This window comes from Ovis aries, chromosome 18 (genome assembly GCF_016772045.2).
Source record: "Ovis aries strain OAR_USU_Benz2616 breed Rambouillet chromosome 18, ARS-UI_Ramb_v3.0, whole genome shotgun sequence".
Lineage (NCBI taxonomy): Eukaryota > Metazoa > Chordata > Mammalia > Artiodactyla > Bovidae > Ovis > Ovis aries.
The window spans coordinates 4741066-4766399 of NC_056071.1; the positions used below are offsets into that span (position 1 = coordinate 4741066).

The following is a 25334-nucleotide window of genomic DNA, read 5'->3' on the forward strand; positions in this document are numbered from 1 at the left end:
GGACACTCACTTGTCACCTTGGAGCCAGGTACTTCTTGAAATCACCCCAGCTAGAAAATGAATGGTAAAAATACTTTCGATAGGAATTTCATTAAAGTTCTTTTGTTGTGACCTGTCTAAAGAGTGAAATTAAAAGAAAGGTAAATTCTTATGGTCCTTATGATCATCATCCAAACCTTGTCACTCTTCTTGTTTATCATTCTGTGGCCTGTCTGTCCGGGGCTGGAGGAGTTCAAGCATCAGTTATTGAAAGCCCTCTCAGCAAATCAGGTCATTACTAAGTCGGGTGTTTTCAGTAACTAAGTGCTATTTGTGCCAAGAGGAACAGTGAGTGGGCACTTGCACACGTGGGTGAGCACCCCGCGTGCCTGCTGCTCAGGAGAGAAGGGTGTGCTCTCTCCAGCGTTAGAGACACTCTCTCTGCTTCCTTTTCTTTCTTTTTTTTGCCTGACTACCTGTTCCACTTAACTGTAACATTTGGAAATTATTTCAGTGGATAATTCCATGTGCACACGTACCTTGTATGATGATTTTAGATGATTTGGAGAGCGAAGTCGGAAATGATGAGTTCCAGGCTGGCTTGCTCTTCCAAGGACAGGACGTAGGTGGTCAGCGTTCAGCAGACTCGTGGCTCTAGGGAATTGGGCCAGTGGGTGTGCGCACAGTCCCTGCTCAGCACCGGTAGCATTACCTGTGCGCCTTTTTATTTTTCCACTTAAGCCATTCTTTGGAAGCATTTTTCTTCTTTTTGCTCTTACTGGCTTATTTATTGGTAGCCTATGGTAATTGTATAGAAAAAGAAAACACGGTGTAAAAATATTAATCTGTATTTTTTATTATTACAACTTTAGTGGCTCAAGGTAAAAAGTCAAAAATATGACTGTCCAGAGGCAAATAAACTACTTGATCCAAATACATGTACCTTTATCAAAAGTTAGTTTTTAGTAACATGTTCAGAAAAACAAAGTTGAGCCACAAATCAAACAAAGGCTAGGTTATCAGATACCAGCTGCAAATGTCGTTTTTACTAAAACACTTTTTGCAAATTTTTAAATTCTTCGTTCCAGAAGGCTTTGTAGAGGTCATCATTTTGTTGCGTGAATGTACTAGATAATTAAGTATATTCTCTATCTAGCTTGAGGCAGCAGGCCCTGTTTTTGGCTGAAGGACCTCAAACTTTTGTTTCCCAAACCAGTGTCCTAAGACAGAGGGAGAGTGGATGGGATAATGAGCCCCCTTGCTTTGCCTGCCCTTCACCTCTGCACTGGTCCTTGAGAGCTGGTGGCTAGCAAGCAGGCCCTCTCCTGCCTGCCTAGGAACATACAGATGGTTAAGGGACTCTCAGAGTGTGGTCCTGGCAACCTTGCTGACCCTTGACTTTACCTACAGCATGCCCTGCCAAGTGGCAGGCCTCTTTCTGCGTGTGGCTGGATGGTTCTGCTCAGCTCCCTGGAAGCAGCATTTGTCTGTGCTCGGCTCATTCTCCTGGAGTTCTCCTTTTCACCCCACTGATGACGGTTTATTCCTGTTTAGATGGCAGCTCCTTGTGGGTGCCAGTCTTCAGGGAGGGGACCTTGGCTCTCCAGTCCCCTTCCCAGGTTTGTTGGGGGCTAAAGGTGGCATTCTCTTCGAGGTATGCTGAATTGGTGCACTGTGAGCTCAAGATTATACTTTCACTTTATGGGAAAACTTTTTTTCATAGTTCTGTTTGCCTACAGAATTGTATTGGCCACCTTGGTTATTGATGAAGTCTTGTTTCTATAAGCAGTTTACAATTATTCTACTATCAGTGGACTGCTGTTTTTTGAGCTTTATCTAGAACCTTAGGTATGTTCTGACTCATTTAGAAAGATTTATAATACAGAGTATGCAGATATATAAGGAAGTACAAGAAGGGGGACACTCAGCCACATATTAATAATAGAAACCTTATCTATTTCTTCACAGATGCAGCAGCTTTTCTATGAGAACTATGAACAGAACAAGAAGGGGTACATTAGGGACCTCCATAACAGTAAAATCCATCGCGCCATCACTCTGCACCCGAACAAAAACCCGCCCTACCAGTACAGGCTGCACAGCTACATGCTCAGCCGCAAAATCGCTGAGCTTCGCCACCGCACCATCCAGCTGCACCGTGAGATTGTCCTGATGAGCAAATACAGCAACACCGAGATTCATAAAGAAGACCTCCAGCTGGGAATCCCTCCTTCCTTCATGAGGTTCCAGCCCCGCCAACGAGAGGAGATTCTGGAATGGGAATTTCTGACTGGGAAATACTTGTATTCAGCCGCTGACAGCCAGCCCCCTCGGAGAGGGATGGACTCCGCGCAGCGCGAGGCCTTGGATGACATTGTCATGCAGGTCATGGAGATGATCAACGCCAACGCCAAGACCAGAGGACGCATAATTGATTTTAAGGAGATACAGTATGGCTATCGCCGAGTGAACCCCATGTATGGGGCTGAGTACATTCTGGACTTGCTGCTTCTGTACAAAAAGCACAAAGGGAAGAAGATGACGGTCCCTGTGCGGAGGCACGCGTATTTACAGCAGACCTTCAGCAAGATCCAGTTTGTGGAGCACGAGGAGCTGGACGCAAAGGAATTGGCCAACAAAATCAATCAGGAATCCGGATCCTTGTCCTTTCTCTCAAATTCCCTGAAGAAGCTTGTTCCCTTTCAGCTTCCTGGGTCCAAGAATGAGCACAAAGAACCCAAAGAAAGAAAGATCAATATATTGATTCCTTTGTCTGGACGGTTTGACATGTTTGTGAGATTTATGGGGAACTTTGAGAAGACATGCCTCATTCCGAATCAGAACGTCAAGCTCGTTGTTCTGCTTTTCAATTCTGACTCCAACCCTGACAAGGCCAAGCAAGTTGAACTCATGAGAGACTACCGCATTAAGTACCCTAAAGCCGACATGCAGATTTTGCCCGTGTCTGGAGAATTTTCAAGAGCTCTGGCCCTAGAAGTGGGATCGTCTCAGTTTAATAATGAATCTTTGCTCTTCTTTTGTGACGTTGACCTTGTATTTACTGCAGAATTTCTCCAGCGATGTCGAGCAAATACAGTTCTGGGCCAACAAATATATTTTCCAATCATCTTTAGCCAGTATGATCCAAAGATTGTTTATAGTGGAAAGGTTCCCAGTGACAACCATTTTGCCTTTACTCAAAAAACTGGCTTCTGGAGAAACTATGGGTTTGGCATCACTTGTATTTATAAGGGAGATCTCGTCCGAGTAGGCGGCTTTGATGTTTCTATCCAAGGCTGGGGGCTTGAGGATGTTGACCTTTTCAACAAGGTTGTCCAGGCAGGTTTGAAGACATTTAGGAGCCAAGAAGTAGGAGTAGTCCATGTCCACCATCCTGTCTTTTGCGATCCCAACCTTGATCCCAAACAGTACAAAATGTGCTTGGGGTCCAAAGCGTCAACATATGGGTCCACACAGCAGTTGGCTGAAATGTGGCTAGAGAAAAATGACCCGAATTATAGTAAAAGCAGCAATAATAATGGCTCAGTGAGGACAGCCTAATGTCCAGCTTTGCTGGAAAGGACATTTTTAATTAATCTAATTTATTTTTCAAAAATTTTTTTGTACGATCAGTTTTTGAAGTCCATACAAGGGGATATATTTTACACATGGTTTTCTTACAAAGGACTCCTTGAAGAGTGAGCTTTTTGAACAAAAATGTGATCATGTTTGCCTTTTGAACACATTTTCTTGCTAAACATTATGTAGCAGACGTGCTTAATTATGACTTGAAATGTACCTGAGGAGCAAAACTTTTTTTTAATATTTCTTTTTCAGACCTCTTTGCTATAGTCCTATGGCAGAAAACATGAACGTTACTGCAAAGTATTATTGTAACAAAACACTGTAACTCTGATAAATGTTTTGTTTTGACTGTTAACTTTGCACAGATTCTACCTTTTGTCTTTTTTACAACAGTTTTTTTAAGCCATTTCATGTTCCAGTTGTCAAATAAGGAAATGTGATAGTAGCTATGTCATCGTCCTCAAGAGCTTTCCAAAAGTGATTGTTTCCCCAAAACTTGTCTCATTTTTCAAAACAAGGGGAGCAGGAACGCATAGTAAGCTAGATGGCTGTTCTTACTGCAATTAGCGTGGCCTGATGGACCTGGCATCAGAGTTCAAGAAGAGTCTGACACTTTCTCCTCTCCAGACCCTTCTTTTTAAAAGACAAAATATTAATATTTAGAATGGCAAAGAAGACTTATTGCCATAAATGTAATGTATGCAAGGGTAAACAAAATAAACGAAACCTAACCCTAATGAAAGCATTGGGGGAAAATGTATCCAATTTTGTTCACTTCATCCTATCTGTGTTACGTTGACGGAGATGGGTGTCTCATTTTTAATTACTGTTTTGTTCTATCCTTTGTATCTGAAATACCTTTAATTTATTTAATATCCATTGTTTAGAGCTCTACCATTTCCCAAGTTTCTGTTAGTTATTAGTATTTATGTGTATAAGGAGTGTTTAGTATATTTTATTTGCAGTAAACTGATCTCCAAAGATTTCTTTTTGAAAACTCTTCCCTCTCCTCAATTTTTACATTCCTTGCTGTTTTACTAAATATTGAGTGTTCTTTGATAATCCTGGTGCTCATGTGTTTTGGGGACAAAAGTGAAATGAATCTGTCGTTACACCAGAAAGTTTGTTTTAGACTCACAGAACAAATGTGCCTTAATAAATTTTTTTTCACTTAGATTTCAAACAGTAATAGTTTTGTCATTTTAATATACATCATTGGAGATCTGCTTATTTGTAAATAGCCTATTGCTCATTTGGAAAAATAAACCAGTGGACAATATTTTTCTATTGTACTTTTCAAAACCATTTTGTCTCATTACTCCTGTTTTAGCTGAAGAATTTTATTACATTTGGAGAGTAAAGATCTTAAATACTGATTCATAAGGTTTTTCAAGTTATTTGTGGGGAATATTTATGTGCACTGCAGTTGGAAATGAAACTTTCAAGTGCCTCTTTCCTCTTTTTTTTTTTTTTTTTTTTTGCTGGAATCAATGCGTCCTCTTATGTTTGTTCTTCTTAAAGAACTTGCTGAATCTGTGTTTTATAGAACAAAAGTCTTCAAACCAGATCCAAGCCCGCCTCTGCCTTCTTGATACAAGTGTATCTTTCAGGGCCCCTTGGTGAACCTGCTAGGCCCCTTAGAATCTGCATTTTAACAAGTGTCCACTTGCTGGTACTGTGTGCCTGAATGTGCTCAGGATTTTAGGGTGGATCTAGCTACAGAATAAATTGCCCACAGTTGCCATATAATCTAAGAATCAAACAAAGTAAGATCTTTGACGCCAAAGCAGCAAGCTTTGTGGATGTGAATTACACTCCCAGGACAGGTATTTACCATGTAATGACAGTGAAGATCCAGGATAATGACATCGTGCTCACAGTAGGAATTGCTGTCCTTCAGCCTAATTGCCATTTACTTTGTGGGAGTAGTTAGTTTTTCCTTGGAAAAAAGCACAGACGTTTTTATTCTTCAGTAAGGAAGAGCTAGTATACATCCTGATGACAAAGTCAGTTAAGTTCTCTCCTGTTTATCGTAATAGGGAACCATAGGACAGAGTGTGAGCAATTGCTTTGTTGAGCCTCAGTGCCCGTCAGGTGTCCCAGTGATCCTTTAACACTGGCCACTTCCTTCCCTAATCTCATTCTTGCCCGCATCTGCTCCTCTTCCTGACATCAGTGTTGATGATAGAAGTGCTGCCCTCTCTTCATCAAGACTCTGGCTCTACAGATGCCGTTGGAGCCCTTCACTCCCCTGGCATTGCCATGCCTGAACTCAGTACCCCTGGGCTCATGCTCCAGTTGGACACTCCCTCTTCCTAAAACACCCCTCCAAATCAGTAGCTCTGGTTCCCCCTGCCGTCCAGAAAGAAGACTCTGTAGGACCCACAGGGTGCCACCTCCAGCCAAACAGTCTCTTCGTTCATGAGGACGTCAAGTCTCCACCTGCTTTCCCTCTGCCTGGAGCGCTCTCCCTGCCTCGCCTCTGACTCATCTTCCAGGAGACCCTGAAACTCCCCCGCGTCCACCCTGGTGTCATTTCAGGCCCTCCCAGCGTGGATATGACAGGTGGAGAGTCTCCCTGGACCGTGGTCCTGGGTCTCTTCTAGGCGATGACCGCGCGCTGGGCCCACGTCTGCAGAAGCCTGCAGTGCCCCATAGTGCCCGGCCCTCCATCCGTGCTCCAGTCCTCACCCTGCATGCCTCCCCACAGATCATGTCCCGTCCCGCCTGCCCACTGCACGGCTTCCCACACTCATGACCTACAGATGAGTCCTTCTTCCCTTAAACTTGGAACGCTTTCTAGTTAGAACTCTGTTTCACTTGTTACTTTTGACTTTCTCTTAGCTTGTGTAACTTTATTTTTCTTTTAATTTTTATTTTTACTTTATTTTGCTTTACAGTACAGTATTGGTTTTGTCATACAACATGAATCCGCCACGGGTGTACATGAGTTCCCAAACCTGAACCCCCCTCCCACCTCCCAATCTCTTTAACAAGCAGTGCTGGGAAAACTGGTCAACCACTTGTAAAAGAATGAAACTAGATCACTTTCTAACACCGTACACAAAAATAAACTCAAAATGGATTAAAGATCTAAACGTAAGACCAGAAACTATAAAACTCCTAGAGGAGAACATAGGCAAAACACTCTCCAACATAAATCACAGCAGGATCCTCTATGATCCACCTCCCAGAATACTGGAAATAAAAGCAAAAATAAAAGGGATCTAATTAAAATTAAAAGCTTCTGTAACTTTATTTTAAATACAGAGAAGAATTCAACTGAAATGGCCCATAAACCGCAAACCAGATAATTCCTGTTAAAAGTTAAGGATAATATGTGAAAGTGGTGAAGGGGGGCAATCGCAATGCACAGACATGCACGGACCCCTCCTTCCTCCAGCCAGCCTTCAGGCCCTTCCCACCAAGAACCACCAGGTGTGTGGGGTTCTGGTACAGAAGGCAGGATGAATTGTGTAATAGGCTGACTTGGTAGCATTTTAAACTTCACTGAAACGGATAAGGGAGGGCACATGCTTGCTTGGACCTGTGCCAGCCTCTTGCCACGAGCAGACTCACGCACTTGTGTTTTGGAGGAAATCAGGCTGGGTGGGCTGCCTGTGTGGGAGGTCTGCCCGCGTGGAGGCTGGAGAGGCTGTCTCAGGTCAGATGGTGCAGCTCGTTAACTTTTGGAGGGCCACATTGCTTTCCCAGCACTGTTCCTCTGAGCCAGTGTGAGAACGTGCACGACAGATCTTAGCACGCAGGACTTCGGCTGGAGACAGGCTGCGTGTCGCATAATGTAGGCCATATGGCAGCTCTCTTGGCACAAAGGAGGTGCCATCACTCTCAGAGTCTCAGAGCAGAAGGGCTGGGTGGTGCTCCCCTCCAGGGCCCTTTCTGAGCCCAGACACAGAAGGAGCCACGATCCTCGGAAGCTGGTCTGTGTCCCACTGCCTCAGACACCATCAGTCCAGTGGTCAAGTTCCTGATAGCCGCAGGCAAGTCTGCCCTCCCCTCCTTTCTGCCCAGCGCTCTGACCTCATCCTGTTTCACAAGGCCAACCGCATCCTGACGCAACTGGAGCAGAGCAAAACATGCAGCGCAGACAGCAGACTGGGGGCCTTGGCTAATACCTCCTAACACAACCTTTGTCACGATGTGTGACCAAGCTAAGTGACAAGTCATGTTTCACCTCAGTTCTCAGCACTTGAAATGTCACCTAGAGGCTCTGGTGGTGTCTGCAGCCACCTTCATGTGTTACTCAGTGTTTCCGCAGGGTACCAGTGAGATGTGGGCTCCACACCACCTCCCAAGGATAGTGGTCAGGTTCAGAGAACAGTGGGTTTACAGAAGCTTTTCTCACGTTGCAAGTCCTTCCTCCAGGAAGATGACACTTTGGGGATTGCCTACCCACTGGATGGCTTGCCGGTGGCTGAGGGGCTCTACCCAGACCCAGACTTCCAAAATCTCTCCTTATGTTTCTTGTCATGGGAGGAAGCAGGTGCCAGCCCTCCCTGAGGGGTTTCAACTGCATTGCTACATGTGAACTGCTGTAATCTCAGCTGCAAAGGAGCTTATTGCCACAGTGACTGGAGGCCAGCAAGGGATCTGTCTTGTGAAGTGGCTCCACACAGCTGCCTCGAGGGGTCCCACTGTTCTTTCCCAGTGTTCAAAAAATGTCCCTGTTCCACCTGAAGGAAAAGACCAGTTCACACCAAATATGCTTAGTTTTGTTATAAATACAATGAAACTAAATGTTACGATGCGGAGGATCAAATTAAAGCAACTCATTTTGTGTGACTTTATGTAGAAGTGTTGCTATGTTTCAGAGTTTTGTTTGTTTTTTTTTACAGAGATGTATGTGGAGGAGGTTGGTGTTTAGTTGATAAGTTGTATCCAACTCTTTTGTGACCCAATAGACTCTAGCCCACCAGGCTCCTCTGTCCATGGAATTTCCCAGGCAAGAATATGGAGTGCATTGCCATTTCCTTCTCCTTGGGATCTTTCCGACCCAAGGATTGAACCTGTATCTCCTGCATTGGCAGGCAGATGCTTATTTAACTTACATGCAGAGTACATCATGTGAAAAGCTGGACTGGATGAAGCTCAAGCTGGAATCAAGATTGCTGGGAGAAATATCAATAACCTCAAAAATGCAGATGACACCACCCTAATGGCAGAAAGTGAAGAGGGACTAAAAAACCTCTTGATAAAGGTGAAAGAGGAGAGTGAAAAAGCCGGTTTTAAACTCAACATTAAAAAAACAGATCATGGCATCCAGTCCTGGGCCTCTCTTGTGGCTCAGCTTGTAAAGAATGCTCCTGCAATGTGGGAGACCTGGATTTGATCCCTGGGTTCGGAAGATCCCCTGGAGAAGGGAAAGGCTACCCACTCCAATATTCTAGCCTAGAGAATTCCATGGACTGTATAGTCCATGGGGTCACAAAGAGTTGGACACAACTGAGCGACTTTCACTTTCATCCAGTCCCATCACTTCATGGTAAATAGATGGGGAAACAGTGACAGACTTTATTTTGGGGGGCTCCAAAATCACTGTGAATGGTGACTGCAACCATGGAATTAAAAGATGCTTGCTCCCTGGAAGAAAAGCTATAACCAACCTAGACAGCATATTAAAAAGCAGAGACATCACTTTGCTGACAAGGGTACATATAGTCAAAGCTATGGTTTTTCCAGTAGTCATGTATGGATGTGAGAGTTGGACTATAAAGAAAGCTGAGCAGTGAAGAACTGATGCTTTTGAAACGTGGTGCCTCTTGAGAGTCCCTTGGAAAGCAAAGAGATCAAACCAGTCAATCCTCAAGGAAATCAACCCTGAATATTCACTGGAAGCTCTAATGCTGAAGTTGAAGCTCCAATATTTTGACCACCTGATGCAAAGAGCTGACCCACTGGAAAAGACCCTGATGCTGGGAAAGATTGAAGGCAGGAGGAGAAGGGGCAACAGAGGATGAAATGATTGGATGGCATCACTGACTCAATGGACATGAGTTTGAGCAAGCTCTGGTAGATAGTGAAGGACAGGAGAGCCCGGTGTGCTACAGTCCATGGGGTTACAAAGAGTCTAACACAACCGAGCAACTGAACAATGACAACCACGTGGAGGAGGAGATGGGAGTAAAATGTTCACTGAAAACCACAGGACCAACCAGATCTGAGGTTGGCTTGTCATCAGTGCAGTTAAGCCACTTAAGTGCCTGTTGTCAGATTTTTTTTTTTTAATATATTCAGTTTACCATTCATTATATTCCAGTTATGAGGGTTGTCTTTTCTTACTAATGTAAATGAAAACAAAGTTTTTTTTTTTCTTTAAGAATATCCTAGCTACATTTCCTTTAAAATGGTAACAGCTATCCATTGATTTCTAATGAGAAAACTTAATAAATTGATTAAATTATTTAATGGTGCAAATTAGGCCGGATCTGGAATCTGCTTAGACAAAGCTGATGCATCTGTAATGAATTTTTCTCTGTTAAGTAGCCCATCACAGTTCAGTCGGTGACACCTCTGGGCTGCCACTTCCTCTTTCCTTTTGCTGATTTACCCCAACCCATCGCCCTGTGTCAAGTTCCAGCCCCACACACGCCTAGCTCAGTGCTATAGACATAGTCCCATTTGCAGAAAAGAGAGCATTTCTAGCCAAACCTCAAATGACTTTCAAATTTATTAATTCCAAATTAAGTTCAGGTCTTTCTTTAGGAAAACACTTCCTGTTACATAACTAAAGGGGAAATCTCATTCATGTGCTCAGAATGCCCTCTGCAAACTAGAAACGTAAAACTAAAACTGCACATTCAAACGATCATGTTGTGAAGGAAGCAATTTGGAGTTTTAGATGAAGACTGTCTCCTCCACTGTAAATGACAGTGTCTTCACAATGCAAATATAGATCTACTGGGAAGTAGAGAAGGAAAAGGAATGCACCATCCTATTCCATTTTAGTAAATTTCTCTAGGGTTTTTCTTTATAGTTTAATGTATGCATACATACTGTTTGGCATCTTGCTCTCCCTCTCCCACTTAAAACACTGTATCTACAATTGTCTTTAAAGGCCCTCATTAGAGGCCTCTTATTAGAGTTGAGAATTTCCCTGCTGTTGGCCACCTCAAGCATCCTATTCCATCTTGAATAACACTATATTTGAAGCCTTTTGCACAAAGCCCTTTTCATACTTTAGATCATCAGATTGGTTTCCAGTAGTATGTCATCCACTCCTAGGGACCTTAGTATTTGGCCACTTCTGACATTAAGTCATTTGGTATTTCACTTGGTCGACACTGGCATTTCGCTACTAGTCATTTAATAAAACCTTTTAAAAATAAACCTTAACAACTAAATGGCCTTCAAGAAATACTGTGGGAATATTGCACCCTGTGTCTTGGTTACATCATCCCGTGAAAACAGAAATTCAACAAACCTAATTTTGTTGCTGCAAAACTTGAGTCATTGCAAAGTGAGAAAAAAGGCAGGAAGATTTACTGATGACTCGGGGGTGAGGAGAAGCAAGGTGCAGGTAGATGGGCTGTTTGGGAACGAGTTATATATCTCCAATCCCAGGTCACAGATATTTGTCCCATGAGATCAAAGCACAAAGCAAGATACAAGAATGGCAGCTCAAGGTAAGGGGCTCCTCCAAGACTTTGAGGAGGGTGGGCATAGACATGCCCAGAGACACTAGGATCCATGTGACCAGAAGCAAGGGCATTTTTCCAGAGAGAAAAGTGTACATTTGAACACAAATGGCAGTTAATTTCTGTCTTACCACTGACCCCTTGCCTATGTTGTAGGGAGGTTTTGAGGGTCTATACAAATAAAAATATATATTTTAGGTAATATATAAAATATGGGCTTCCCAGTTGATTGAATGGTAAAGAATTTGCCTGCCAATACAGGAGACACAGGATATGTGGGTTCAATCCCTGGCTGGAAGATCCCCTGGAGAAGGAAATGGCAACCCACTCCAGTATTCTTGCCTGGAGAGTCTAATGGTCAGAGGAGCCAGGTCTATAGTCCATGGGGTCGCAGAAGAGTTGGACACAACTGTGACTAAACAATGTATAAAATACATGTTGACTTTAAAAAAAAAATTCGCAACCTAAAAATTGAGAGTTATGTTTTAATCCATGGGAATTATTAGGACTTCAAGCCTGGGAGACAGGATCTCAAGTGACCTTGAGAGAATGGCTCTGAGGAGGTGAGAGGAGGAGCCAGTTTATACAGAAGTTCTGCAACAAAGGGCAGGTAGTCTAAACATCAAGAGATTATTGTTAATTAAAGAAAACCAGATATCCCAAGTTAAGGAGTTTTGTGCTTTTCTATGTATTGTAAGATGCAAGAATCTGGGTTCACTGAAATCATTCCTTTAATAAGCATCTCAGCTCTCCTGGGCTGGTATCTGGTGTTTCTTCACGTCCTCAGCTCCCTTGGGGCTCACCATCAAGAGTGGCTGCAGTCTGAATACCAGTATTCTTCTTCCTAAGTGCCCTTAGGGCCCTTCAGCTCACACTGGAGGGCTGGAATCACCAATGACTGTGATATCTTTGTTTACTGATATGGCAGGAAATATTTCATTTCATTTCTCAATAAAACAATTTATTGTTACTTGGCTTCTGTGCTGCCTGGAAGCTAAAGCCCGTGACTGAATTTCAAGGCCGAGGCCAGGGGCTTCCGTGAGTAATCCTTTGTTAGTAGAAGCAGCGATGAAGGGACGATAAGGGCACCTCATGATAGACAAAGGCACCTTGAGACCCCTGTTGGGCCTGGGTGAGGCTGGAGGTCTCTGAGAGGCTCTTGGGATCAGGGGAAACCGCAGTTAACACGTGCCTTCCCAACTTCTCCTTGGCTGGAGCTGAAGGTCCGAGTCAGTCACCAGGCAGTCCCTGGGTAATGAGCAGTTTGGGTTATGATTCACAGGCCTTCTTTAAAATTAGATTTGGGGACAAGCCTTTCCTTCTCCCAAAAGGGTGTGCCTGCCAGCAAAAGCTCACCAGGGCCAGTTTCTCTGAGGCAGATTGTGAGCACAGCCTGCCATGAGCCATGTCCCCAGAAGGATGTGAGACATATGCCGTGCAGCTCAGCAAGGCAGGAAGCCCCATTCCAGCCCCAGCCAGGGGCCTGAGGTTCAGGGAGTCACAGGGCAGCCTGGCCTCTGTGCCTGCCCACTGCCCAGGGCTTGGCTGCTAGGTGTCGCCCAGCTGGGAGAATGCACGACTTCTATTTCACCCCCTGGTGACTTCCTGTTAGATGGGTCCCTGCAATGCCGGCCACCATCATGCCTCCCAGCTGAGGGCCTAACACTGCCCTTCCCCCAGAGTGGCTTCTGCAGCAGTTTGCTGCCCCAAGTTGCTTTGGAGATGAGTTCATCACAGAGTTGCTTGGTTTCACCTAAATCCTCATCCCCTTTTCACCCACAGAAGGGCACGGTCCACGGGGTTCCTCTTGCCCTAATTCCTTGCTTGATATGTTTGCCTTTCTTCGGCCTCTACAGCAGTCAGTTCCAAGTCAGAAGGAAAATGCTCACAAAAAACAAGATGGTGGAGGACCTGTGACACATGGATGTTCGTAGGGTCAGTGCTAAAATACTGCAGATTGTCTGAATGTGAACTGTCTGTAAGTTGTAGCTTGGACAACTCTAAAGACAGCTGCTGTGAGTATTGAATCCACTTCCAGATTGTGGCACTAGTAACACCATCCCTACTCAGGACAGGAAACCTCTGTGTTGGGTTCTGAATGATGAGCAGATATCCAGTCCTTCTGATCCAGGACAGCTGCCAAGTGTGGTTCCTCTGAGTCCTCCAGACACACAATGTGTGCTGGCTGGAGTGCTTCCTCTGCAGATTCAGCAGAAAGGCCCTGAAATACAGCTCCAAGGAATTTCACTGCCCTGAAATCTCAGGAAAGGGGCCCTGGGCACAGATGGGGAAGTGTGACTTTTCTCACTAATTTGTATTTCACTGTAACCCACTTGCTATACCAATCTGTGGAGAGATAAATCCTGGAGAGGTTGGGGTGAAGGCCAGTGACTCAAAATGCAAGAAAGTGGGGAAATTGTGAGGTGTTTGGTTTGTCACTGTGAAGGAAGAAGGGGCCCTGGTACCAGCCAAACCTGGGTCAGTGTCAGGGATGAGCTGGCGAGTACCCACTCACCCAACTCGTGACAATGACTTGCACACAGCCCTTCCCAACTCCATGTTCAGTGACATCTTGCTGGTGGTCTGAAATTGGCCTAGGTTGGAGGACTATTTACAACTCAGGAAATGGCAAATGCTTCAAGTCAGGCTTTTTTATTTGAATTGGAATTTCCAGAATAAGCTCTGGTTTACACTGGTTCCGATCAACTCCACAGACATGGACCAGGCCCTGCGCCAGGCCACCTGCTGCTTTGTGATCTCAGGTGAGTTGCCCGCGGCAGAGACTGGCTTCCTCCTCTGAAGGGGTCACAATTACGATTACCTACGAGACTGAGAGAATTCACAGGACCTGGGGCACCTCCTATCTCTGCTTCAGTTAATGTATCACCCCTACATCACTGCCCCACCTAGAAATCTCAGTTGCTCAAGACTTCTTCCAGACGCACTTCCGGTGAGTCATCAACTTCCAGACGCACTTCCGGTGAGTCATCAAAGTCCTCCAGCCCCTGCTGGACGCAGTCACCGGATGGCCCCTCCTCCCACCCCAGTGCCTCCCCGAGAGCTGATGTACAGAGCACCTCCTGACCATTTCCTGCTCCTTCAGGCCAGCCTCCTCTGGGTCTACGCATTCTTCCTCCTAAAGAAGCAAACTTTGTCTGGACTCTGCTGCTTAGACAGGACATCAGTTCGAGCCCAGAAGTGATGGCCTGACCGCCTTAAGGCCCTGATTGACCCTGCCTCCTCCCACCTTTCCGGACTCTGAGTTCTAACCCCTGCCCCCATCACCACACCTCCCCACTGAGGGACCAGACACCTCTCTTAAAGCTCCGAGCTTTGGCCCACATAGCATCCTGGGGCTGGAATGCCTACCTCCTCTCTTCTTGAGGAAATATGGAGATTCTGTGGCAAGATCAGTCCAGCCTTCCTGGGCACTTTGACGGAGTTCTGTCACGCCTCCTCACCCCATCCAGGCCCCTTTCCACTAATCCCGATAGATTTCGGCTCCTTACTGGGGGTTTCTTGCCTTCACCTGTGGGTCCCTGGCTGCTACACCAGACTGGCCCTAACCAAGGCTCACTCACCTTCATCACCCACCATGGCCTGCTAGGTCGGTGGGTAGCCAGTACTAGTTTCTCTTTACTTCTATTCTAGGCTCTTTGTGGGGTTATTTGCCACCAAATAGCATTTGCCATCAAATGACTGTGTCTCAGATTTGTCCTAAAATCAATGGCAAAATCCAAACAGACTTCCCTTAATAGGTGTAAAAGACAAATCTCCACCAAATTGAGATGTTCAGACAGGAATTTCACAGGAATTTCACAAAAATCAACGCTCTTCAGGAGAAGATAACAGAATCTGGGGGTTATTTGCCAAGGGGAAATAACAACTAAGATAAAATATTTTTGCACAAACAGCTTGGGATATCCAGTTTTTAGCTTAAAACAATCAAAGAGTTTTCGGTAAAATAATGAGTCTTACTTCAGAGAAATGGAATGTTTCCCTTGTGAATCATGAAATTAACATTTATAGAAGAGTTACTAAGTCCTGGGCACTTTGTATAAGTTACTCCATTTACTTAACCTCTATGAGATCAGTATTCTTGACTTCAGTTTACAGAGGAGGAAAGGAAGTTCAGAGAGCTCACGTAATAAATGGCAGATCCAAAATTCACACTAGATCGGCCTTTTTCCAAAATTCATGTTGGGGCTGGGATGGGGTGTGGAGGAGACATGAAGCAGTGTGTCTACTTGTCAGGGAGATTTCAGCGCTCAATTTAAAGTGCTCACAAATTATCAGGAAATGGAAACCCACTGAATGGTATGTTTTCAGTACCATAGGAGAATGACAGAACTCATATATACTTTATCATTTGAAGTATCATTATCATTTTTCTAAGTACTTTATCATTTTTGTGCCTTTTTAAAAAGCTAAATACTTTTTAAGATTCCAAAACATGCAATTCAATGCAGATGCAATAATACTTTTTTAAAAATACACAGTACTGAGAAGAGTTTTTGTTTTAGTAACAGGGGAGTAGGGAATAGCAATCCGCTCCAGTATTCTTGCCTGGGAAATCCCATGCACAGAGGAGGTTGGTGGGCTACAGTCCAGGGGGGTCACAAAAGAGTCAGACAGAACTGAGTGACTAAACAATAGGAATAACTGTGTATTGTGTATCAGATTAACCCTCCCATAGATAGCAAAATAAACTATGGACAAAGTAGCAATACATAAATAAATAAAAACACAAAAAAGGAAAGTAGAAAAAAATGATTTGAAGCACTGGAGTGTGACCAAAATCAGGCAAATGCTAAAGGAGATTTGACTCTTGAAAGAAGAGAACTACATATTGTTATAATCATGCGTATTATTTATCCAGCTTTTTCCTGGAGGACACTCTCCAGGCCACAGAGCACTGGGGGATTAGAACTAAGAAAGCTCCCTTATTATTGGCTTGAGGCATCGGAGGGTGGGGTTTGAACTGACAGTTCATCTGAAATGGAAAAAGATAAAGCAGAGGAAGCAGGAGACATGGAGAGGAGAACTTCAAAATCTGCCTATCAGCTCCCTTACTAAGTCAGTTACTCCTGGAACCGTTGCATGGGGGCAACTGGACAGAACACAGTGGAAAGAATTAACTGAAAAAGCTAGTAAAAAAAAAAAAATTCAGCTGCTTCCCATTGCAGGAAAGTCAGAGTTCAGGATTCCACTAGGTTAGAGGAGCTTTCCAAACACCTTGAAATGTCCGCTGAAACTCCACTGGGCTGTATATCAGGAGACAAGACTATATCTCAGATTTATCCTAAAACCAATGGCAAAACCCAAACAGAATTTCCATAACAAGTGTGAGGAAAAAAAACCTCCACAAAATTGAGATATCTGGCAAGAAATTTAGCAGACAGGAACTTCACAAAAATTAACATTCTTCAAAGGAAGTGAAGTGAAAGTAGCTCAGTCATATCCTACTCTTTGGGACCCCATGGACTGTAGCCCGCCAGGCTCCTCTGTCCATGGAATTCTCCAGGCCAGAACACTGGAGTGGGTAGCCGTTTCCTTCTCCTGGGGATCTTTCCAACCCAGGGATTGAACCCAGGTCTCCAGCATTTCGGGTGGATTCTGCACCACCTGAGCCACCAGGGAAAGCCCTGTAGTTGTGGCAGGCAGGCCCTTGAGTGTGCAGGCTTTAGTAGTTGTGCGCACAGGCTTTGTTGCTCCACAACTTAGCTGCTCTTTAAAGGAAGATACCCAGAATTTCCTCCTCAATCAAGCCTTTCTTAGTACCTTGGGCAGAGTTTTACTCAGGGCTCCCCACTCTGATTCTGAACCCATTTTGCACTGTGCCCTGTTAAATTCTGCTTACATAGGTCTTCTTGTCAAGATCTGTGGTTGTGTGGCTGCTGTGAAAGTGAAAGTGAAGTCATTCAGTCGTGTCCAACTCTTTGCGACCCCATGGGCTGTAACCTATCAGGCTCCTCTGTCCATGGGATTTTCCAGGCAATAGCACTGGAGTGGATTGCCATTTCCTTCTCCAGTGGATCTTCCCGACCCAGGGATCGAACCCAGGTCTCCCGCAGTGTAGACGCTTTACCGTCTGAGCCACCAGGGAAGTGATGTGGCTGCACAGTGATTAATAACTTTCACTTAGGGGACATGTATACGGGGAAATGGAACCTATAATCAAGAGAAGATCCAAGCGAGGGAAGCAGAATTTCAGACAAGGTCTCTGAGATAGCTATTATAAAATAGCCAAGGACTTCCTTGGTGGCGCAGTGGATAGGAGTCTGTCTACCAATGCAGGGCACACAGGTTTGACCCCTGGCCAGGAGGACTCCACATGCTGCAAAGTTGCTAAGCCCGTGCATCACAGCTACTGAGCCCGTCCTCTCTGTAGAACCCACATGGCAAAACCACTGAAGCCTCCGTAGGCCCGTGCTCTGCAACAGTAGACTCCGCAGCAATGAGAGGCCCGACCCGCACACTGCAAGGAAGAGTACCCCTACTCACCACACACATGCAGCAATGAAGACCCAACAGAATGAAATACATAAATAATATAAATAAATACATAAATAATATTTTTTTTAAATTTTTACTGGGACTTCTTTGGTGGTACAGAGGATAAGAATCCACCTGCCAATGCAGAGGACATGAGTTCAAGCTCTGGCCTGGGAAGATTCCACATGCCACAGAGTAACTAAGCCCGTGCACACAACTACAGAAGCCTGCACACTCTAGAGCCTGCGTGCTGCAGCTGCTGAAGGCCAGACACCTAGAGCCCACACTCTGCAACACGAGAGACCACCACAATGAGAAGCATGTGCACCCCAGCCAGAGGGCAGCCCCCGCTCACCTTCACCAGAGAGAGTCTGCATGTAGAGGTGAAGACCCAGTGAAACCAAAATCAATCAATCAGTCAATTAACAAAAAATAGTCAAGAGGTGACTATATGGGGAATCTTAATGAGAAATAAAAACTAGGAAAAATGCACTTCATTGGCTATTCGGAAAAATGCAATATCTGAAATGAAGAATGCACTAGATAAAATTGACGGCGTATTGAAAATTTTAAAAAATTAGCAAAGCTCTACAAAGACTGATCAAGGGGGAGAAAAAGACTAAACGCAAATTACCAATATACAATTGAAAAAGAGGTTATCACTACAGATCTTGAAGCTATTTAAAGAGTAATAAGAGATAACTTAGTACTTAAAGAGTATTAAGAGATAACTTTGGAGAAGGAAATGGCAACCCACTCCAGTACTCTTGCCTGGAAAGTCCCATGGACAGAGGAGCCTGGTAGGCTACAGTCTATGGGGTCGCAAAGAGTCGGGCATGACTGAGCGACTTCACTCACTCAAGAGATAACTTTATGTCAATTAATTCAGTAACAAAGATGAATGGGCACAGTTAAAAATATGACTTAATAAAATTGACACAAGGTGAAATATATAATCTGAATAACCTTATATAAAATAAAAAATTAAATTTGTAAAGAAAAACCTGGCCAGAGGGAAAAATCTCCAAGACCAAATGGCTTCACTGGTTAATTGTATCAATATTTAATTAAGAAATGATACCAATTTCATAGAAATTCTGTTATGAAATAGAGGAGGAGGGAGTACCTCTCAATGTCATTTTTAAGACCAACATAAAACCCCAATACAAAATCTGACAAAGATATCACAGGAAAAGACTGATATATCTTACCAACATAGACACAAAGATCCTTTAGAAAATGTTTATTAGCAAACCAAGTCTAGCAACATGTGGTGGTTGTGCAGGGAATGTAGGACCATTACAGAATTCAGAGATCACTCACTAGAGTTATAGAACAGAGTCAAAAATCATATAATCAGCTCATGTATGCAGAAAAAGTACTTGATAAATTCAACACTCATCCATGGTATCAACTCAGCAAACTAGAAATAGAGGGAGCTTCTTCAAGCTGAGAAAGGTTGTTTACAAAATAACTGGAGTGCTGACATTACGTTTAATGAGAAGTATGGAGCACTTTACCCCATCCCTAGAAACAGGCTTCACTGCTCTATTCAGCCCTGTGCTGGAGCTCGGCATGCAGAGGGGAGTGTCAGCCCAAGTGCCCCAGCTCTCGGACTCTGTCCACAGGCCGTGCGGGCCATGCTCACACCCTCCTGCTCCATTGCAGGGCCTCTTTACAGGGGCACTCTCTCAGTCGCAGTTGTGCCCCCGGATATTCAGGAAACATTTGTCACCTTCTGGGCCTCTTCTGCTTCCCATCTCCAACACTGCCAGGCACAGGGCAAATCTGGGGTTTTGCTAATGTCCCCAGTCCTACTCAGGTCAGGGGCATCTGTTCCTTATGCTCTTATATTTCCAATAACCTGAGGCATCAAGGAAGGGAACAGCAATCCACTCCAGTATTCTTGCCTGGAGAATCCCATGGACAGAGGAGCCTGGCAGTCTACAGGCATAGGGTCGCAAAAGTTGGACATGACTTAGTGACTGAAGAGAGAGAGAGAGAGAGGCATCAAGAGAGATGATCCAGAGACAGGAAGCCTGCTTCAAGCTCTCTCTGTCCCTTGCATCACCTTTCCTCATCTAAGTGATCTTTATCTCATCTTAGGGGTGTGAAATACTAGCTCTGACTTATCTGTATCTTTTTGAAATTCAAGAGTCAAGAACTTGACTATTTATCATATATGTTCTGCTACAACAATCATTCCTGAAGAAATGGAAATAGGATACAGGCCAGGTGGGTGAATGAGGGGATAACATGGAAGTTGTAGGGTTGTGGAAATATGTGTTTTCAGAAGGTGATTCAGCCACACAGTTCTGTATTAAGGGACTCGGATAAAGCCTGAGGCAGGCAGAGAAACAGACCCACGGGATAAAGTAGAGAGTTCAAAAACAGGTCTGTACATATGTGGATACCAAATGTTATAGATCTGTGGGAGAGGATGGATTGGTTTTTCAATGATGATACTGGCAGGGAGCTCAGGTGGGTGCTCTGTGATAACCTAGAGGGATGGGTTGAGGGGTGCTGAGAAGGAGGCTCAAAAAGGAGGGCATATATGTGCATATAGCTGATTTACATTATTGTACAGCAGAAACCAAGACAATGTTGTGAAGCAGTTATACTCCAATTTAAAAAATAAATAAACAATGGCATTGGGAAAATTGTGGAGAATTAGAGCACTACCTTTTACCAATAAATAAATAAACCAAAAAAAAAAAAAAACAAACAAATAACAGATGGCTTAAAGACCTAAATGTGAAAGACAAGGCAATACAACTTTTAGAAAGGAACATGGTAGAATATCTTCCTGACCTTGGGATTAAGAAGAGTTTCTTAAAGAACTCAAAATGTGCTAATTTAAAAGGCAAAGAGTAATAAATACATGCACATCAAAATATATAAAGGAAACCAAAAGACAAGCCATAGATCAGAAGAAAATATTTGCAACAGATACAGCTGACAAAGCACTTGTATTTAAAATGTACAAAGCATTCCTATAAGATAATAAGAACAAGACAGACATCCCACAGGAAAGGCTCATCTGTCTTGGCAAAAGGCAAAAGATCTCAACAAGAGTTCCACAATGAAGGAAATCCAAATGGCCAGTCAACATGAAACGATACTCAATTTTATTAGTCATCAAGAGCGTGAAAATTACAACCACAATAAAATAATCTCACATTATCACTTGACTAGTAAAACTGTTAAAATCTGATGGCCCCTAGTGTTGGTGATGCATGGGTGTCCAGCCCTTTGTGACCCCATGGACTAGCCTGCTAGGCTCTTCTGTCTGTGGAATTTTCCAGGTAAGAATACTTGAGTGGGTTGCCATTTCCTCCTCCAGGGGATGTTCCCAATCCAGAGATCAAACCCGCATCTCTTGCCTCTTGCATTGGCGGGTGTGTTCTTTACCACTGCTCCACCTGGGAAGCCCAGTGCTGGTGAGGATGTGGAGAAATGAGAACTCATCCACTGTTGACAGGAGTGTGCACTGATACAGACACACTGAAATCAAGTTTGGCAGTATCTAATCAAGCTGATGACGTAGACTTTGTCTTAGAAGCGACTCCACTCATAAGTGTTTCAGTTCAGTTCAGTTCAGTTGCTCAGTCATGTCTGACTCTTTGTGACCACATGAATCTCAGCACACCAAGCCTCCCTGTCCATCACCAACTCCCAGAGTCTACTCAAACCCATATCCATCGAGTCGGTGATGCTATCCAACCATCTCATCCCCTGTCGTCCCCTTCTCCTCCTGCCCTCAATCCCTCCCAGCATCAGAGTCTTTTCAAATGAGTCAGCTCTTTGCATAAGGAGGCCAAAGTATTGGAGTTTCAGCTTCAACATCAGTCCTTCCATTGAACACCCAGGACTGATCTTTAGAATGGAATGGTTGGATCTCCTTGCAGTCCAAGGGACTCTCAAGAGTCTTCTCCAAAACCACAGTTCAAAAGCATCAATTCTTCTGCACTCAGCCTTCTTCACAGTCCAACTCTCACATCCATACATGACCACTGGAAAAACCATAGCCTTGACTAGACGGACCTTTTTTTGGCAAAGTAATGTCTCTGCTTTTGAATATGCTATCTAGGTTGGTCATAACTTTTCTTCCAAGGAGTAAGCATCTTTTAATTTCATGGCTGCAGTCACCATCTGCAGTGATTTTGGAGCCCAGAAAAATAAAGTCTGACACTGTTTCCACTGTTTCCCCATCTATTTCCCATGAAGTGATGGGACCAGATGCCATGATCTTCGTTTTCTGAATGTTGAGCTTTAAGCCAGCTTTTTCACTCTCCTGTTTCACTTTCATCAGGAGGCTTTTAGTTCCTCTTCACTTTCTGCCGTAAGGGTGATGTCATCTGCATATCTGAGGTTATTGATATTTCTCCTGGCAGTCTTGATTCCAGCTTGTGTTTCTTCCAGTCCAGCGTTTCTCATGATGTACTCCGCATAGAAGTTAAATAAGCAGGGTGACAATATACAGCCTTGATGTACTCCTTTTCCTGTTTGAAAGCAGTCTGTTGTTCCATGTCCAGTTCTAACTGTTGCTTCCTTACCTGCATACAGCTTTCTCAAGAGGCAGGTCAGGTGGTCTGGTATTCCCATCTCTTTCAGCATTTTCCACAGTTTATTGTGATCCACACAGTCAAAGGCTTTGGCATAGTCAATAAAGCAGAAATAGATGTTTTTCTGGAATTCTCTTGCTTTTTCCATGATCCAGCAGATGTTGGCAATTTGATCTCTGGTTCCTCTGCCTTTTCTAAAACCAGCTTGAACATCAGGAAGTTCATGATTCACGTATTGCTGAAGCCTGGCTTGGAGAATTTTGAGCATTACGTTACTAACGTGTGAGATGAGTGCAATTGTGAGGTAGTTTGGGCATTCTTTGGCATTGCCTTTCTTTGAGATTGGAATGAAACCTGACCTTTTCCAGTCCTGGGGCCACTGCTGAGTTTTCCAAATTTGCTGGCATATTGAGTGCAGCACTTTCACAGCATCATCTTTCAGGATTTGAAATAGCTCAACTGGAATTCCATCACCTCCACTAGCTTTGTTCATAGTGATGCTTCCTAAGGCCCACTTGACTTCACATTCCAGAGTGTCTGGCTCTAGATGAGTGATCACACCATCGTGATTGTCTGGGTCATGAAGCTCTTTTTTGTACAGTTCTTCTGTGTATTCTTGCCACCTCTTCTTAATATCTTCTGCTTCTGTTAGGTCCATACCATTTCTGTCCTTTATCAAGCCCATCTTTAGGGCAGAGTAAATGTTCTGTTTCCCTATCTGTGTGGTCATTTTATAATTATTATTTAAACTGTAAATGTTAATGACCTCTTATATTTAGTAGTATCTCACAAGAGAAGTGAGTTAAAACCAAAAAAAAAAAAAAAGTCCCTATAAGTGAGTTAAAACATAAAAATGTCATCTATATCTAAACATGATTAAAAACTCATCTTTCTGATAATAACTGTAAAACATGGGGAATTATTTACATATTGATAAGAATAGAAAAGCCAGTTACAAAACCATATACACGTTATGAACCCAGCTTAGAGGGGAACATATTCACAGAGAAAAGAGTGGAAAAACTTCAAAAGTGTTAAAAAGGATTCTTTTCTCTTTTCTCTTGTATACAAGTAATTCCAAAGTTTTAATGAAGAGATATTAATTTCCCAGCATTAATTAGGAAATCAATAATGTTATAAAATTCTTGGCAGAAAAGTCTGAAGTAAGATCTATGCAATTATTTCTGTCAGGATCCATTATGGGAAATGGGAGACTCTCAAGGCATTTCCAGGAAAGGCATTTAACAGTGCGGACTACGTGCCTGCCGTGCTATTTGGAAGGTTAGGGGAGCCAGGGGTGATTTGCGGAAGGGCCCCCCCATGTGGCCTTACCCCAGAGGTCATTGCTGCCCTGACTGCCGTACACACCTCCTACACCCATGAAACATCTCGAGACGCTGCCAGATGTTTACATGCCAGTGCGGGGAGCAGTCAGAGGCTGGCCTCTCCCTCAGTCCCACCTTCCAAATCACAGGAGAATGCCCCTTGGTGGTGAAACTAACTCATGTGCAGAAACCATGTGTACACAAGTCTGGTGAACGTAGTTCGGAGTGCTGTGGCCTCAGCATACCACCCTGGAGGAAGATCAGAAGGAAGGCACCTGAGAGAGTCAGCTTTCCCTTCATACTTGATACCCTTCTGTATTTAATGCTAGGGTTGCCGTACCAAAATGCTATAAGCTGGGCAGTTTAAACGATGGAAATACATAGTTTCACAATTCTGGAGGCAAGATCAAGGCATCGGAAGGGCTGGTTCCTTCTGAGGGCTGGACGGGAAGGATTGGTTCCAGGCCTCTCTCCTTGGTATGGAGGTGGCTTTCCCCTTTGTCTTCATGCGGTCTTCCTTTTGTGTGTGTGTCTGTGTCCAAATTCCCCCTTTTATAAGAACATTAGTCCTACTGGATTAGCGGCCTCTCCACTCCAGTATGAGCTCATCCTAACTTATACCGGCAATGGCTCATTTCCAAATACTGTCACTGTCTGAAGTACTGGGGGTTAGGACTCCATCAGATGAATCTGGAGGGGTGATACTATTCAACCCTGGAGGAGGAAATGGCAGCCCACTCCAGTATTCTTGCCTGGAGAATTCTATGGACAGAGGAGCCTGATGGGTTACAGTCCATGGGGTCACAAAGAGTTGGACACGACTGAGCGACTATCACAGTTCAACCCATACAGCATCGTTCAAGTTTCCACATACCAAAAAACGTGTAACTGGGGAGGGGGCATAACGTGGAAGGAAATCCGAGTTTCTCTGCAGATAAATCGTAGAATCTTGGACGATGTGCCGTGCTGGGAAAGGCCTTGTGGAGACTGTGACTCGGGAACACGTCTGAGGTCAAAGGTCAGAACCAAGGGCAGGGACGGTGGCCTTCTGAAAATATTATTCCAAGTGATCACTTTGTTAGCAGCAGGATCCAAGAACTAACGTAAGAGCCGTTTGTCCCTTGCCCCACCAAAAGCTCTTCTTTTGTGGAGCAGAGGAGACCCCTACCTTGTCTCCCTCGCATTTAGCTGTTCTATGGTGAAATCCCACTGCTACCTGGCTGGACTGTCCCCTTGGAGGCAAAGGAAGGAGCAAATGCCGGGGGCTCCAGGCTCAAACACCTCTGTATTATTCTGAGTAGAGCTGGGTTTGAGCCTTGGAAGCTGCTGGCAGGACAGAGAGAGGCCCCGTGAGAAGTGATCTCACCTGGCCGAGACCCTGTCACAGAGCCGAACACAGCCACCCTCCCCAACTGCTGCAGGATCTCCAAACCAGAGGGCCTCTCGGCTCCAGTGGCCGCAGAAACAGCCATTGTGATGCTGGCCTCGGGATCGCCTCCCTGCTGGGACCGTCCCTTCGAATGATGAATGTGCATCTGTGGCCTGAGCTTCGAGTTGGAGCTGAGCCTTGCGACTCCCAGGGAAGGTTTCTCATTTCTCTCCGGTGGGTGTTGGCTGGGACAGCACAGAGCCCTGTGTCCCTGCTGGTCACTCCCAAGCTTGGAATCTGTCCCTGGAGAAGCCCTGGAGAGGCCAGATGCTGGCTGGTTTCCTCCAGTGGAAGAAGATGC

The 25334-nt window shown here is 44.4% G+C and overlaps 1 protein-coding gene across 3 annotated transcripts in view; it reads left to right on the forward strand.

Annotated features, from left to right (window-relative positions):
• The window catches only part of CHSY1 (chondroitin sulfate synthase 1), an 82597-nt gene extending 77657 nt beyond the window's left edge, over positions 1–4940 (forward strand). For all 3 annotated transcript variants that reach the window (XM_012098317.5, XM_060401964.1, XM_060401965.1), the window contains one exon: positions 1948–4940. In XM_012098317.5, the coding sequence (XP_011953707.3) occupies positions 1948–3540 (1593 nt within the window). In that variant the 3' untranslated portion in view covers positions 3541–4940. The remainder of the gene's footprint in view (positions 1–1947) is intronic.
• The last annotated feature ends 20394 nt before the right edge of the window (positions 4941–25334 follow it).